Source organism: Theropithecus gelada, chromosome 4 (assembly GCF_003255815.1).
Source record: "Theropithecus gelada isolate Dixy chromosome 4, Tgel_1.0, whole genome shotgun sequence".
In the NCBI taxonomy this organism is placed as follows: domain Eukaryota; kingdom Metazoa; phylum Chordata; class Mammalia; order Primates; family Cercopithecidae; genus Theropithecus; species Theropithecus gelada.
This window is the reverse complement of record NC_037671.1, coordinates 9,143,685-9,160,909: the sequence shown is the minus strand read 5'-3', so window position 1 is coordinate 9,160,909 and position 17,225 is coordinate 9,143,685. Positions and strand designations below refer to the sequence as shown.

Below are 17,225 nucleotides of genomic sequence, written 5' to 3'. Positions count from 1 at the left end.
TGACAGGACTTTTTCAGCTCCATTATAATCTCATAAGATCACCTATGCATGATCTGTCATTGACTGAAATGTTGCTACGTGGCACATAACTGTACATGGTTTTTGTTTTCTTCTACAGTGTCAGAGTTTCCAATCTTTAGTTCAGTCTGTTAAGTTTCCTCAAAAAACTGTCTTGTTTTTTTTTTACATTAATACTTATTCCAACTGAAATTTACTACTGTATATGGGATAAAAGATGAGGGTCAATTTTTAAATTTTCTTCCAGTTGGAAAACCAGTTATTCCAGCATCATTTATTTAAAAGCAAACAAGCAAACAAACAAAATCTCATAGGCTTTTCTTCATGAAACCAACAATCATATTAAGTCATATACTGAAATCCATGTCTGGATTCTCTATTGTGTCCTACTAAATATTTTTCATAGTATGTTCTGATAACTGCTTCTGATGTAAAATACTCTTATTGTTTGTTTGTATGATTTCCTTGGTTATCACCAGGTAATTATTATTTCAAATGAGCTTCAAGATTATTTTATACAAGTCCAAAAAAACAAAACCAAAGCCAAAAACAACTCAAAACTCCATTGGGATTCTAATTGGGAATGCATTAAATTTACATATTAATTTTGGGAGGCTTTTAAAAATTGACAATCATAATTGTATATGTTTATGGGGTTTGGGCATGTGATGTTTTGATCAAAATATACGTTGTGGATTGATTAATTCAAGCTAATTAACATATTGATTCCTTCACATGACATTTCTTTGTGGTGAGAATATTTAAAATCTACTTTTAGTAATTTGGAAATATACATTATTATTAACTATAATATAGTTATAGTTAATATAATGTATATATAGTATATATGTATATATAATATATAAATATATGTTATATATTATATATATATAGTTATAGTTAATATAATAATATAGTTATAGCCCACAGTCACTATGCTGTGGAATAGGTCACTAAAACTCATTCCTTCTATCTAACTGAAATTTTGTATTCTTTGACCAACACCTTGGGAGACTAAAAATGTGTAAGAAAGACTTTCCACTCAAGAACATGTTTGATTCTTCATTGGTATTTCATGTTTTTATTAAGATTTAATAGCTGGTTTATATAGGTTGTGTGTTCAGGTTTTTAGTCCTATATTTTATAGTTTTAGTCATGTGAAATTTTTTTTATGACTATTTCTGGTGCTTAGTGCTGGAGAAGATAAAAGTTACTGACTTTTATATATTTATCTTCTATCTAGCCAACTTACAAAGTTTTATTAATATAGTGCTTTTCCAGCTACTCTGGAGGCTGAGGCACCAGAATCGCTTGAACCCAGGGGCGGAGGTTGCAGTGAGCTGAGATCGCACCACTGTTCCAGCCTGGGCGACAGAGCAAGACTTTGTCTCAAAAAAAAAAAAGAAAGAAAGAAAAAAGAGGTGATTAAAGTACAAAGTGTTTAGTGAACTTTATTTTATTGGACTATCCACTTTTCATGGGCCATCCCATGGGACTAGATCAGAGCAGAACCAACTTTGGGAATGCATACGTGGATTGTATGCTAAGATTTACAAACACTTTCAGCACATGAGACCAACTAAATCATGGAGATAAAAGTTACAAACATAGGATGCCAAAACCATTTGTTTAAGGAAGAATAATTTAGTTAAGTGACACTTTATACCAGTTTTACTTACTTTTATTTATATGAGATTTTCCCTTTGGGTGGGCCCACGTTATTAATATTTGGCACTATACAGACCAGTCTTAGAGCGCAGGGTGATTCAGGGGCTGGATGTCATTCCAGCTCCCACCACTGTTGACATATGACACTAGGAAATCACACAACTGTGCCTGTACCTACCTCTCTCTACGGTGCAACCCATGGTGTCAAGACTGGGGCTTGCATGTGGCACTCACCAATGACGTATTCCACCCTGAAGAGATCCCGTCTGGGGTCATATGGACGATTGAAGTCAATCTGAATGTAGAAAGACTGCCCTCTGCGGACAATCAGCTTGTTGTTTTCATACTTGTCAGTGTGGTGGTCCACCTTGTTAGTGTCCCATCTCTCCTTGAATAGGTGAACGCTCGTGACATTAAGAAACTCTATGAACAAGAAAAACAATTGAAGAAAATAATTGACTAACTTTAGTTTAAACACAAACTCAAAAACAAGATTTTTTTTCCTGAAGAAGGCAGGTAGCAAGGTCTGCTGAATGAAACTCTGTAGGAGGCGGGGGTAGGGGGAACACTGTCTCGAGAGTCAGCCTCTTGTGACATTCTTGTCTTTGAAGAGAGCTTTTTAAAGCTGTCTCCACCTTTCATCTCATTTCAGTCCACAAGGCACTCACTGTGGGATAGATGGATGCCTGTCTGGGAGATCCAAACACAGAGAAGCTAGGGCCAGAGTTGAAGTCTTCAGGTTCTCAGTCTCACGCTGGTTTTCGTTATGTTAGGAGCTTCCCATCATGTCACTGCCTCACTCTGTGACTAACCAGGCGGAAGCAGGGAATAGCCACTTCAATTTTCTTATCTTTCCAAAGGAAGGAATCAAATCTGACAAAGCCTCAAGGGGACATTCGAAGGACAAAGTTAATCATTAATCCAAAATTCTCCTTTTACCTCAAGAAGGTCAAATGCCACTTCCCTCTGTAATTCTAAAAGTAGATCTCAGCCCTCAAATGCAGGAAAGAGAGGGAGCAGGTCTGGAGAAGGACACTAACATTTCCATGAGATAAATGTGATTGTTTTCAATTACACAGAAACTATCCTCAGCTTTCCTTAGCTACTAATGGGCCAATTCAAAAGTCAAAACCTGGACTGTCTGATGCCGACATTCACAGGTTTTTCTTTTGATTCGTGGCATCAGGAGTGTAAATGTCAATCATGTTTCTTAGTTGTCTAACTTTGTATGTGTGACTTAAATTCATTTCTTCATCATAGAATGGAGACACTAATATTCATTTCATAGCCTAACATGTTCCCCATCTTACAGGACTGTGACAGGAGATGGCATGAGATGACACGTATGCAGGCATTTAGCAAAGGGTATTACACGTGAAAGTCAGCTCTCCTCCTGCCCTTTTCCCCTTCCCCTCTGTGAATGATCATAGATGAGAGAGGGAATCATCCTAACTCCCTGTCCTCACTGTACTTTACAAGATCTAGAGACTGGTTTCTGTATGTGCATTTGGTGTTGTAAAGGGTTATTGGGGAGAAGGTGGGGTGGGAAGGTAGAAGGGTCAGCAGGGGTGCCCTGACCTCTTGCCCTCCTTCTCCCTGCCCCTGCCTGATGCATGATTTGCCCTCATGGCTATAAGCACCGTGTGCACAGAAAACACAGCTGCTGAGCTTGTACGCATACTGGGGCATCTCCTGACATACTCGAATGGCTTCCTTTACCTTCACATGTAAATCCTGTGCAGAATGCCCGGTCCCTTTGGACCCCATTGTGTTCCGTAGTCAAAACCAAGAAGTTGGGCTCTTTAAGATCCTCTTCGGTCCTAAAGCCCAGGAATCCCTGAAACACTACTGAGCAATTCAAAGTTCAGGCAATCCTGAGTTTGAATCTCAGGTCTCAAAATTCCTTTGTGAAGGTACTTTACCTTTCAGAATCTGATTTTTCTTATTTTAAAATGAAGATACTAATACCCTAGAATGGCTATGAAGGCTCAATGAGATAACGATGCAATGGGTCTGGCCCTGTACCTGGCACATAGTGGGTCCTAGGCTTACTGTGGCTCACTGCCCCTAAACTGTGACAGCCATTTCACAGGGCATGGTGCTCCATGGGTTACTCTGACTGCAGCATTACAGCAAGTAGAAAGTGCAGGATGCAGTTTTATTTTTACCTCATCTCAGAGCCCTGTTGTAGTACACGTTCCCCTGAAGGGCACTTTCTTTCCATTATGCTGTGAGCTAAAGATGTTTAATTCTCTAGACCTCTCTATTCCAAGCTGTTATTCTCCTGAGTTCTCTGGTCTTATTAAGGCCACAATTCCCAGTGATAAACCAACCCAAGAATGAGCTGGAGAAGCACAAATGTCCCTGTTGAAAAGGAGCCTAGCAGTCAACTCCTCTGGTCCTCTTTCTTAGCACAGCGTCTTTAAAAAAAAATTTTTTTTTTAATAGCTAAAAAACAAAGTCCTTAGAAATGGGTTTCATCAGTTCTCCACTTACCAGTACCAATGGAAGGAATATACTGATATTACATCCTTACGGAATCTCACAGAACAGCAGTAGCATTTTCTCAGCCATCTGGTAAAACTACTATATCCTATATGAAACATTCTCATGAGAGCCCTACTACTTGGGCTTCTAGCTTCCATTTGAACAAAGAACTTATTATTTCATAGGGCAAACAGTCCATTTTTAAACAACTCTAATTATTTGAAAACTTCTCTTAAGATAAACTGACATCTGCTTCCTTGTAATTTTTCTAACCACGGGTCCTCGTTCTGACTTCTGGATAAATATAGAATAAGACCTCTTATTCATTCTATCTGGCACTCTCTAGGTATTTAAAGACTGCTCATAGGGTTTTTTTTTTCTGAGTAAAACATTCTTCATTTATTTAACTGTTTGTTTGTTTGAGACAGAGTCTTGCTCCATTGCCCAGACTGCAGTGCAGTGGCACGATCTCAGCTCACTACAACCTCCACCTCCTGGGTCCAAGCAGTTCTCCCTGCCTCATCCTCCTGAGTAGCTGGGACTGCAGGCACACTCGCCACCATGCCCCACTAATTTTTGTATTTTTTTTTAATTTGGTAGAGACGGGGTTTCACCATGTTGGCCAGGCTGGTCTTGAACTCCTGACCTCAGATGATCCACCTGCTCGGCCTCCCAAAGTGTTGGGATTACAAGCATGAGCCATCGCACCCAGATTATTTAACTGTTTTTAAGAAGTTATTTCTAGAACTTTTATCCAACACTGTGTTTGGGAATAGTTTCCATTTTGTCAATTTCTCTTTTGAAGTGTTACTTTCTGGAATAAAGTACATTACTCTAGTTGTGGTTTGAGAGAGACCATTACATCTTTTAAAATAAATAGTGTATTTCTATTATTTCAGCTCAAGATATTATTAGTGTCTTGGATACTCTTAACTCACTGTTGATTTATATTATGCATCTGATAAAGCAAAATCCTTAAAACACATTCTTTTTTTTTTTTTTGAGACAGAGTCCTGCTCTTTTGCTCAGGCTAGAGTTCAGTGGTGCAATTTCAGCTCACTGCAACTTCTGCCTCCTGGGTTCAAGCAAGTCTCATGTTTCAGCCTCTCAAGTTGCTGAGACTGCAGGCTCACACCACCACGCCTGGCTAATTTTTTTTTTTTTTTTTTTCAGTAGAGACGGGGTTTCACCATATTGGTCAGGCTGGTCTCAAACTCCTGACCTCAGGTAATCCACCTGCCTCAGCCTCCCTTAAAACACATTCTAATGTTATTTCTAGCAACAGTGGATCAAAATTCAGTTGAGGCCCCTACAAGTCATCCACTCATGTTGCTATTTGGCTATATTTATTTGTGCAATTGTTTTCTTCTGTTTAGTTTGATGTTAAGACTTTGCATGTGTTAAGTTTCTTCTTATTGAGTTTGGTTCACTGTCCCATGCTCTTAAGATAATTTTAACCCCTAAGTATGCATTTAACATATTTAATATTCTCCCTAGCTTCTTGTCCTATGGGAATGTTATAAGTGTGCTATTTTATGTTGCCACTCAAGACATGGGTATAAATGTTGATTAGGTAACTGTCTAATAACTACTAGCTAAGTAAACGCACAGCAGTAGATGCTAAAAGGTGGACAGATAATTATGACACAGTGTCAGACATCTCTGACAAAGGAAGTAAAGAGTACTGAGGGGAGTATCAGGGAGGAGCTCCTAACCCACATTTATGAGGTGGAAAATAAGGAATTTCTCTGAAGGAAGTGAGACATAAGCAGTGGTCAAAAGAGGGGTCAGTTGTCCATGTGGAAAGGGAGATGGAGAGGAATGCTTCAGGCGGAGAAAGAAGGATACCTGAAGACTGAGGCAAGAGAGTGCGTAGTTGCTTAAGAAATTGAAAGATGATGGTTGGCTGAAATGTACTCGTGGGAGCCATGGTGGAAGAGTAAGGAGAAGCCTGCTCGTCACGCGAGCCTTGGAGACCATGTGAAGGAGTTTAATTGCATGGTGGATCCAAAGAAGAATCTGAAACAGCAAACTGACATGATTAGATTTATATATATTTAAACTGCTTCTGGTAGCAGAGTAGAAAAGGGGTTGGAAGGGGCAATGCTGGAAGGTGAACCCAGTTAAGAAGCTGTTGCCGTGTTCTGGGTGAGGGGCCACGTGAGTTTAGCCTGCATGTAGAGGTTCAAGGCGCTGCTCCTCTGGTACTCCTGGATTCGCCTTCTCTATTCGTACCCTCCCTCCCTGCATGATAATGTGCCCCTGAAATGAGGCCTGCCTTGGCTTCTCAAGCAGCTCTACCTACAAGGCAAAGTAAAGATGGAAAACGAGAAATCTTCAAGCATTTCTTTGGTATCGTTGGTAACATCTCATCCATCCTAGTTCTCATTGCAAATGAAAACCTGGCTTTCCAGCTTTACATCCTAGCCTAGTGTACCTGGTTCATGTCTAGTGAGACTGGTTAGTGCTAGTTTTATGGAATATTGACAGGTATTGGAAGAATTAGAGCTCCATGGTTAAACCAGTGTGGAAAATGCTGGCCTAATCAAAGCTGATCAGGGTTCTTTACTGAAGCATTCATGTGAGACTTTAATATGCTGATGTATACCACAGATATCCTAGAGGGGCAACGGTTTCCAAATGTAAATGACTATGGAAACTTTTCTCTTTGGAGATCTGCATTTTTCAGAATATGTTTTTGGAAATGCTTCACTACTTACTAATTGTGCAGCCTCAGAAAAGTTATTTAATCTCTCTGAGCCTCAGTTTTCTTATCTTTAATATGGGAATGAAGTACCTATCTTACAGAATGGCTGACACCTAGTACATTCTTAATAAATGTTTATTATTATTATTATCATCATTAAGAGAAGTAGAAGAACATAGTAACAGCATAGACTGTGGAGCTAGGCTGCCTGAACCCAAATCCCAACTCTCACTTACTGTCTTTGTGACCTTGGCAAGCTACATAAATGTCCTGTGCCTCAGTTTTCTCATCTGCAAAATGAAGTTGGTGTGAGGATTAAATGAGAAAATGCACTGAGTGCTCTATCATAGGGCCTGGTACATGGTAAATGCTCAGAAATTGATGGCAATAATAATCATAATAGCACTGAGCATTTGTTGGGCCCTTAGGACCAATCATTAAGAAGTCAGGCATCTGAGAAGGCATGGTGGGAGGCTGGAATCTGAGCTATGGAAGTCACAAGGTAAAGAAGGTCCCTGGGAAGCTTTTTAGCAGTGGCCTTCCAACCTTCCCAGGGAACCATGCCCTTTTATACTCCTTGTCTTCTGAGCAGACAGGCTTGCTTTGAATTTCCACAGGTAAATAGAAAGCTTTTCTCCTCTTGATTCTCAGGAAACATGTCTTTTTTTTTTTTTAAAGTATTGTAATTAATTTCTTTGTATTATCTTTATATAGGTGATTTTTTAGCCATGGGATTGCAATCCCCTTGAAGACTGGACCATGTCTTAATTATCTTGCTGTGGTGCCTGGGGCAATGGGCAAAAATGCCACAGCAAATGTGCCTCCTTTCATCTGAACACCTTTTACCTGAAAATTCGGAGCTTAGAGTTGATCATTTCAAAATAAATTATCTCATTTACTGTAGGATTAATCATCTGTATCCTGTAAATGTCATTTACCATTTTATTCTCAAAATATGCTAGTTTCAGGACATACATATATAGTTGAAGGTATGATGTGGGAATTTACAACAAAAGACCTCCAGATCAGCAGTTTTGTTTCACAAAATAAAATACCCTGTCTTTCTAGCCTGCTTATACTGTGATGACAAAGGGTGAGAAAAAGGGTGCTGATTAATGCCTTTGAGAATAGAAAAGTCAAACAAAAAAAAGATAAAACCCCATCTCATGGGTTTATAGTTTTTTCATAGTGAAAACATATTGTTTATAATTATATATTGTTTATATAAATTATATATATGTTACATGTGTTTATATTATATAATAGATATAAACAAATAATACATTACAAATACATATATTGTTTATATATATTATTTATATCTTTATATATTATATATTGTTTATATATAACAGATATAAGCAAACATATATATTTGTTTATATATATTTGTTTGTTTTCACTATGAAAAAACTATAAACCCATGAGTTTGGTTTTTAAAAATATGTTGTTTACATATATAATATATAATTTTTATATATTATTTACATATATAATATATTGTTTACATATTACAAGCAATATTTTATATTATATATGTTATATATTATATATAAGAAAACTTTAGATATACATATATATAAAGTTACATGTATAAAACAAAATTTATTTCATTGCCCATGAGTCAGCCACCCACAGGTCAACCAAGTATTTGGTTCTTATGACAGCTGATAATATCAATTGTTTTAAATTATATCATCTATATTGGTATATTTTTGACATTTAATTTTAAGCCTGATGTTTTTTAACATATTACTTTTTCTTGGTGATCTTTTGATTCTCTGTTGCAATATCACCTTAACAAGTCAATGCCTCAGGAAAAACATAAAATCACGGTGGTACTGTAAGTGGGAAAAACTAAGGCAGTGATAAGTAAAACTTTCCTGTATCATCTCTTAAAAGTCCATCTTGGGGACTGGGCGCGGTGGCTCACGCCTATAATTCCAGTACTTTGGAAGGTTGACGTAGGTGGATCACGAGGTCAAGAGATGGAGACCATCTTAGCCAATATGGTGAAACCCAGTCTCTACTGAAAAAAGATACAAAAGTTAGCTGGGTGTGGTGGTGCGCGCTGTAGTCCCAGCTACTCAGGAGGCTGACGCAGGAGTATCACTTGAATCTGTGAGTCCGAGGTTGCAGTGAGCCGAGATGGCGCCACTGCACTCCAGCCTGGCGACAGAGCAGGACTCCGTCTCCAAAAAAAAGAAAAAAAAAATGTCCGTCTTGAAATGATTTAAACAAAGAAAGACATTTCATAAAAAATAAAACTTGGCTAAGAAGTGGAAGATTAAAAGCTACACAGAGAGGTTGAGAGTTTAAAGGAATAATGTTCTTGACTGTAGTCAAATAGAAAAGACATGAGAAAGCTTAATGGGTTGTCCAAAGTATTGGGAATAGAGGTGAGGCCCCCAATACCACCGATTAAACAAAATTTATTTCATTGCCCATGAGTCAACCACACACAGGTCAACCAAGTATTTGGTTCTTATAACAGCTGGTAGTATCAAAGACTCTGAAGATGACTGTCACAAAACATGAACATAGACATAAAAATATCATAGTCCATTCCATTGTCCATTTTGCCTAGGAAATGTCCCTTGCCATGGAGTGTGTTCTAGCAAGCATTGATTAATCTAGCATATTGATTCTTGCTTTGTTTATTGGCTTAACAAGACAGTTTAGATGGAAAAAGCCTTATCATCATCCAGGCTCCATTTGCCACAAACAGGAAATGAATTTGCTTCCCCTGTCCAAACCTAGTTCCTGGCAAAATGGAACAGCTCATTGCTAAGCCGCCTTTTTTTTTTTTTTTTTTTTTTTTTTTTGAGATACTGTAGCTGGAAACTTGGCAGCTCGCTCTTTCAAAGTGACAGCTTTCAAAATGTCTACCTAACACAATTTAGCCTAATTCCAAACATACCGGATAATGAACTGTAAAAGAAAAGAAAAAAAATCTCCGGAGAAGCAACTGCCTCCCTGTCCACCTACTCTTTCTCTAATATGAAAAAATGTAAATTATTGTCTCCCTAGATTGTAAAATATTCTTCAGAGAATGATTATACCTGTCACAGATGGGATCTTGAGATAAGTTAAATGTTTAGGTTTATATTCTAGGAATTCCCTGGTGAACTGAATTCTCCATGCAATTTTTGGTAATAGTATTACTAAACTATAAGCATAAATGCTATCCAAGAGAAACTGGTTTGTTTATTTATTTAAAAAAAAAAACAAACAGGAAAAAGACCTCTTTCTCACATTTCTTTTGGGTACCCAGAATTTTAACGTGTCCTTAATTAGAATGATTAAAAACATTTTCTTAAGTCGCTTAATTTATAAAGTGTTGCTATTAATACGTCCTGGACCCTATAACGTTGAAGCACTGCTCAGGTGCTCAGAGGAAGCTGGAACAGGAGAAATGAGCCCCATACCTCTAGGGGCTAAAATCCCTCTGGTCTATTCCTCTTCTAGCCTGGAGTATCTCCACAGCGTCCAAATGTATCTCCTGTTCCCCATTTTCTCCTTACACCTGTTTTTTTTTTTTTTTTTTTTTTTGAAACAGAGTCTTGGTCTTGTTGCCCAGGCTGGAGTGCAATGGCACAAACTTGGCTCACTGCAATCTCCACCTCCCAGATTCAAGTGATTCTCCTGCCTCAGCCTCCCAAGTAGCTGGGATTACAGGCACCCACCACCACACCAAGCTAATTTTTGTATTTTTAGTAGAGACAGGGTTTCACCATGTTGACCAGGCTGGTCTCGAACTCCTGACCTGGTGATCTCCCAACTCGGCCTCCCAAAGTGCTGGTATTACAGGCAAGAGCCACAGTGCCCAGCCCTCCTTACCACTTTGTAAAGCATAATTCTGATGATGTATTTCTGCTAATTAGAATCCTTCTCAAGTCCCCCATTATCTGCAGGAGGAAAGCAAGCTCCTCAAGGTCTTGTTATGGTGTGATACCTGTCATATTTTCCCAGGCTTGTATCTTCTCTTTTGTCTTTTAGTCACTCCTCACTTGGCACATACTGTTCCCTCTACTGCAAACACTTTTCCATGTGCTTGCCTGTCAGGAACACTCCTACTCATCCTCTAAGTCCTAGCTCCAATATCCTTGCATCAAGAAGCCCTCCTCATTCTCTTCCCCACTCCACCACACCACTAGACATTGATTTCTGTTATTTCACTGAAATTTGCATAAATCACAGTCACAGTCTTTATTACACTGAATTGCAATGTATTTTGTCTCTACACTGACAGTTTTTTGAGGCTAGGGACTGACTTGCTCAACTTTATGTCCTCAGGGAGAACCTGGAGCAGCTCCTGACACATATGTGAAAACAAGTGTATATTTTTCCAGGAACTCAATGAAAGGAGGAACTGCTGCTGGACATTTCTCAGTCATACATTGAATGCCTCTAAGTGTCTCAGTGACCTTCAATCTAGAGAGGTTTACTCTGGACGAAGAGGAGGCTTATCATTAATTGGTTGATTTAATTCTGACAAGGAGTGGTGGGATGGAGGAGAGTCTCAGGAAGGTATAAGACCCCATTAGCCTGAAAATCTACTAGAACCCACCTACGTTTAATTTTTTCATAGAGCCAGGCTTGCTATCGAGTTTTAATTCAATACATTAGAACTGTCAAATGATTCCAATTGCTGCTACAAATGGTCACCTATTGTTAACAATATAAAGCCAAACCAGACCAACAACATAAGGTTTCTTCTGGAATGTTACATTTCCGGCTACACATAACCTTTCAGACCAGGAAGGCAGTGGAGAGATTTTTCAGAAACACCAACTAAGCCTGCAGAGTGGTCTGTTAGAAACTGATACAAATCCAAATCTGAGGAGATCGTCTCAGTACCTTTCCTGGCTACAACTGAATTCAAAGGGTGACATTAAGGATGCCTAAAATCATGCAAGGATGTCAAACGCTACCACTGACTGGCTGGTCCCACCACTGGGATTTCAGTGCCCACCTCAAATATTTCATTTTTTTCTTGAATATCATGGTGTGCATGAGAGGAAACTTACCTGAGTTTATACATTTTAAAATATAGACTTTGCCAAAATAATTCTTAACCAAATGTTACCAAAGCTATGACTTAAGGGTACTATATACACTCAGTATACCTTATAACACTGTATATATCATACACAGTGATGGGCAGGACTCACTGCTACAGAACTATTAGAAATGAAAAACCAGCCATTTCCCCCCGCTTCCTCTTCTTGCCTCTCTGCATTTCTCAGTCAATATTACAAGAGCAGCTTGCTAACGGGAAGAGTGGCCACTGAAAAAAATGGAGACAAGAGTTTCTCTTAGGGCTAGTGTTTCCGGAGCCAGTCATCATCCGCAGATTGGTGACCACGGATACAAGGCTTCTTAGAGGCCACTAATGGCCACTGGGTGAACTGCATGAAGATGGCATTTTAAAAATGAATGACTATGCTTTCCAAGGTTTAGTGGCTTAGCAAATTTCGTCCCTTAGGGAGAAAACTTGATATATAGTGCCAGAAAACCTGTTTTTAGAACAATTAAACATAAATATGAAATGCAAAGGGTAACCAGGAGATAGACCTCCTTGTTCTGATGGTTTGTGTGCTGGTATATGTGTGTGTGGACAGGTTTTTTTCCTGTCCTCGTCTGGGACTTGCTGTCATGATTCTGGCCTTCAGAAACCATATCCCCAGAGCATGTAACACTTATCTTGTCTGTGTGAAAAATATTAAATGAATGCATATGTATGAAATCTGGAACTCGTTATTAATAATAAATTATGCCACTAGATCTGAGTCATTCAATTCACAAGTAATTGACTGTTTGTTCATTCATTCTACAGTCACTGGACATTCACACTCTTATGCCAGTGCCTCTAATGGATATTCCAGAATGTCACTTGGGTTGTGGACACATATGACTGCAAAATAAATAATGACTAATTTTTCAGAATAGTTCAGTTATGCTGCTCCCCACCTCTGCCTCCAGAAATCAACAAAAGCAGTAACCCCAGATTTTTTTTTTCTTCATTGGCCTACCCGCACATGTTCTCTGACAGTTTTTATGTCTTACTAGCAGCATTTTGTTCAGATGTCAGATTTATGGGGGCTACAGGTTGTACATATTCCCCATAGAAACAAGTATTCCCTGGTGTTTTCCTGACCTCGCTGGGGTATGATAAATTGCACGTTCCCAGTCAATGAACACTTATTGGTCATGTGCTGTGGCTCAGACATGATCATAGACACTGCTCACTAGATGCTCATGACAATCTGTGAAGCAGGCATTGCTTCCATTTTGCTGATGGAGAAACTGAGGCTTGGGCACCTATATGACTTTCCCAGAATGAGCAAGAAGGGGCAGATGTGGAGCAGGAAGCCAGGTCTTCTGCCTCTGCTCTCTGCTTCCCTGCACTGCCTTTGTAGAGGTTCCCATTTTTCCCCACCAATCCTGGCAAGCGTGGCTGTGTCCTGACTCCTCATGTGGCAAGGGCAGCTGTGTCATTACTCCTCATGTTCTTACTGCCCACTTCTCCCAGTGCCTGCACCCCCTTTCCAGGGGCCCAGAGTCTTTTGTGCCACAGGGGAATTTTGCTAGAAGATGGAATACACAAAGGCAACCTGCTTCATAATTTGATGTCTGTAGGCTTTTCAATTTTATTTGCATTCTTAAAGAAAAAGACTCATAGACTGGGCGAGGAGTGAATACCAACTGCTTACCTTCAGCTTCTATTTCCTAACCTATAACATGAGGTTGATTAGCCAGTTCTCTTAAACCCCACTTCTGTGGCTGTCATGGTTGGGTTTTAAAGAGTGGCACCCAGCTGGGAGAGAGACTTCAGAACTACAAGTTCATCTTAGCCCCTCAAACTCTACCACCTGACTGAAGATGCCCTTCTGTTCTGTGAACCTCTTTTCCCAAACTTGGATGGTACTGGATACCTCCCTGATTTCACTATTTGATATCAAATCATCTAGTGTGATAGTAACACAGTGACACCAGTCCACAACACCTGGGCAAGTGTCTGGCTTGCTGGATAAACTGTACTTCCCCTTTCCCTTTGCTATATGGAGCGATGCATCAGTCTGGGCTTTCAGGCATTGGTCTCCTTCTAACAAGGGGAATCAACCACACAGCTCCAGCATGACCATGCTCACCTATCCCAGCAAATGGATGTTTTATCCCCAGTGAAACCCAGCACAGAACACCCTTAGGAGTAAAATTGGATGTTGGTGCATGAATGCTATGCCACTCGGAGACATGAGTCTGAATGTCCCTGCTGTGGCCCAGGGGAATGATGTCTGTATCACCAAACCAGTGCTGGCACCTGGGCCTTGTCACTGCTGACAGGGCTGAGAGGAGGTCAACTGCTGGCTGCTGTACCCGGAGCAGGTTTCTAGGGATCAGGCAGAGGCAAGAGGCTGGGGAAGCAGCTTGCCTTGCCAGCTCACCAGGCTGCTCTGGAGAGAAATAGAGGGCTTCTATCTCTATTACTGTCAGAGTCTGGCACTTCTCCCCGGCTCTGAAATTCACAGCAATGGATGGAAAAGGGAGGAGGGAGAAGGAAGGAGGTGCAAGCCAGACAATCAAAACAGCCACAATATTTTGGAAGTGGAATATTCCAGCTAGAGAAAATTCTCTACAGCGTTGAGCAGTAGGGCTGGAAGAGGCCCTAGCTAATCCAGCACTCTGGTTTTGTGCAGGAAATAGTTGAGTGGCAGAAAGACAAAGCAACTTCCCTGAGGTTACAAGGTCAGTAAGTGGCAGACCTGGGACAAGGCTCTGGGTCTCTGGTGCTTTCACCACTTAAAAGAAAGCTTTTGCTTCCTTCCTTTATAAAACCAGAGATTGACAGGGGCCTTCCTTTTGTGGGAACCCCAGTGCAGACAGAGGATGTTTACCTGCAGGGAAGAGGGGCCAGGGCCCAGCTGTGCCTGGACCCAGAGTGGTGGGGAGGGGGCGTATGCTCCTACCTTGCAGGTTGATGCCCCGGGGCATCACGCCCTGAGGCTCCAGCGTGGGCAGGTCATCTTCCGCTGCATTAGAGTTATTGGGTGGAACCGCTCTCCTGCCTCCAAAGGCGATTCTGGAGGTTTCTGACATTCTTAACTTTACAAGGTCCTTCAGAAAAAAAAAAAAAAAAAAAAAAAAGGACAACAGAAAAGGCATGGAAAGTGAGTAACATTTGAGACAAGGATTCCAAAATAGAGCAACAGACATGTCTGTGTGATAGCACTTGAGCAACACATTTTGTGGTTTGCATAAATAAAAACTGAGAAGTGGCAGCAAGGATTAGTCTAATGACGGAGTACAGTTCCCCAAGGATCCTGGGGAGATTTTGTGTGTGCCGAAACATATGGAAAGCAGAAGAAAAGGGGTTTATTTACATAAATATAAAAATTAAAAGATTTGTGGAGACCCGGATTCCCCCACCTTCCATAATCCTACAGCAGCATCTTCGCAAGAAATCTTTCCTGCCACATGCATGTGCTGTATCTATGTTCATTTCATAGAGATTTATGAGATTATAAGTCACTTTTAAGAATAAACTCACACAACCATGTCCAGATAAATGTTGTCTTCTAAAGCATTCACATTTGCAATTTAATTCAACCAATATTTGTTGAGGGCCTACGACATGCCAGGCTGTGATCTAGGTACATGGCATACATCAGAGAACAAAACAGAATTTTTGCTCTGACAGATTATAGTCTGGTAGGGTTAGGGTGGAGCCCGACAAGAGCCATAAGTAAACCCAGTTAGGGGTCTGAGGAGGTAGGAACTGCTTTGGAAACAGAACCACATGGAGGAGGATAAGGAGGTGGAGAGGTTGGGCATGCAGTTTTAAACAGGGCTATCAATAGGCTTAGGAAGTCAGGGTTGCCAACGTTTCCCATGCTCCAAGCCTGCTTCCCCTTCCTTTGGAGCTTGTGCAGGCACTGAGCCAGTTTAAACAACACACACCTGAAGGTCAGTGACCAGTAAGTACTTGTTGACCAACTAACCAAATGAAGGGGGACTTTGTTTCTGGGCCCAATGAAGGTTCCCCCTTGATCCCCTGGATTACCCAGTCATGACTCCTGGCGACTTGGCTATTTTCAAAAACCAGGCACACCCCCAAGAGATGAAGAGTCCCCATTGTAGAGGCCACCAGAGTAGAGAGATAGTTCCAGAGACATGTGGAACACTAACAACATGCTAGAGAAAAGACAACCACGCCTAAGGCGTTTGGTCTGAGAAGGAGACAGGAGGGTTTGCATGAGGTGTGAATAGGTACCCATAAGTATAGATAAACATATTTACAGTCATTGGTGAGCTGAGGGGGGAAGGGAGGGAGAAGACAGAAAAAGGGTTAATGATAGGGAGAAGGCTGGAGAGAGCCATCCTCTGGTGGGAAATACCAAAGGTAGGCTGTGGCATCGCTAGGGGTGCAGAACAGTGTTGGAAGACACACTGCTAAGGGGAAGAAGTGGGTTGCCCCAGGTGCACGCCTGGCTGGGTGAGTGCGGCGGGCAGGAGCCCTCGCTTCTGGGCGTGTCTAAGGAGGAGAAGTGGCTGAAGTTCAGCTCCAAATTGGGATGGAGGAAGGCGATGCGCAGGAGTGGGGAGCCAAGCCGGGCGGGCTGTTCTCACTTGGTCCCACTCCCCTCACCTTTTGTGTTCCAGCTCCATAATCTGCTCCCCTGAGGAAAGGGGGCTTGTCCCTCGGGGAGGCACCCCCAACTCCCCCATCCCCATTTGGTGGCCTTCCAAGCAAGCAACGGCTTCAGGAGAGCTGCTTGGAGAGCCTGAGAGAAGTCCCGCTCAGAAGCTGGGCTGGGCAGGTGCGGAGTTGGGGGCGGGAAGCGAGGATCGGGCAAGTGGGACTGCCTGTGACCGGCGCCACAGGGCCCAGAGCAAGCTGCTTGCGGGTTCACCCAGGAAACCGAGGTGCAGGAGGCGGACGCAGCGGGCCCCTGGCTCTTAGGGTGCAGGGACGGCAGCTTACCTGCAGGCACTCCCCTCCAGAGGTGCCCTCGCGTGGGCTTGGTCTGTGCGCCTCGGGGACTTCCTCAAACGGACTCCGGAAAGACTAGACAGTTGGCTCTTAAATAACTTCCTAAGAGGAGCCCTCACCCTCCTCCCCTGTCCCACAGGGTTTTCTCCTCCCCCTTCTCCACAGCTGGAGCCTAGCAAGAGAGCTCTGAGGATTTTCTATTTACTTCATCCTGGCCTGTTATCCCGGCAGGTGCCTCCTTCTCTCCCACTTACCCCTCTGATTCCCAATTTCTCATTCCTGCTTCTCCTCCCCATCCCCCCCCCTCGTTCTGCCCCCCCCCCCCCCCCCCCCCCCCCCCCCCCTGGCTTG

General features: G+C 41.6%; 1 protein-coding gene across 1 annotated transcript in view; it reads right to left on the bottom strand.

The window, feature by feature from the left end:
* Positions 1 to 1,677: 1,677 nt before the first annotated feature.
* LOC112623476 (coagulation factor XIII A chain-like) overlaps positions 1,678 to 17,225 on the bottom strand; it is a 15,735-nt gene continuing 187 nt past the window's right edge. Inside the window, exons 2-4 of the mRNA XM_025383929.1 lie at positions 16,866 to 16,938; positions 14,851 to 14,998; positions 1,678 to 2,109 (exon numbers count right to left, since the gene is read on the bottom strand). Coding sequence (XP_025239714.1) covers positions 1,871 to 2,109; positions 14,851 to 14,980 — 369 coding nt within the window. The 5' untranslated portion in view covers positions 14,981 to 14,998; positions 16,866 to 16,938 and the 3' untranslated portion in view covers positions 1,678 to 1,870. The remainder of the gene's footprint in view (positions 2,110 to 14,850; positions 14,999 to 16,865; positions 16,939 to 17,225) is intronic.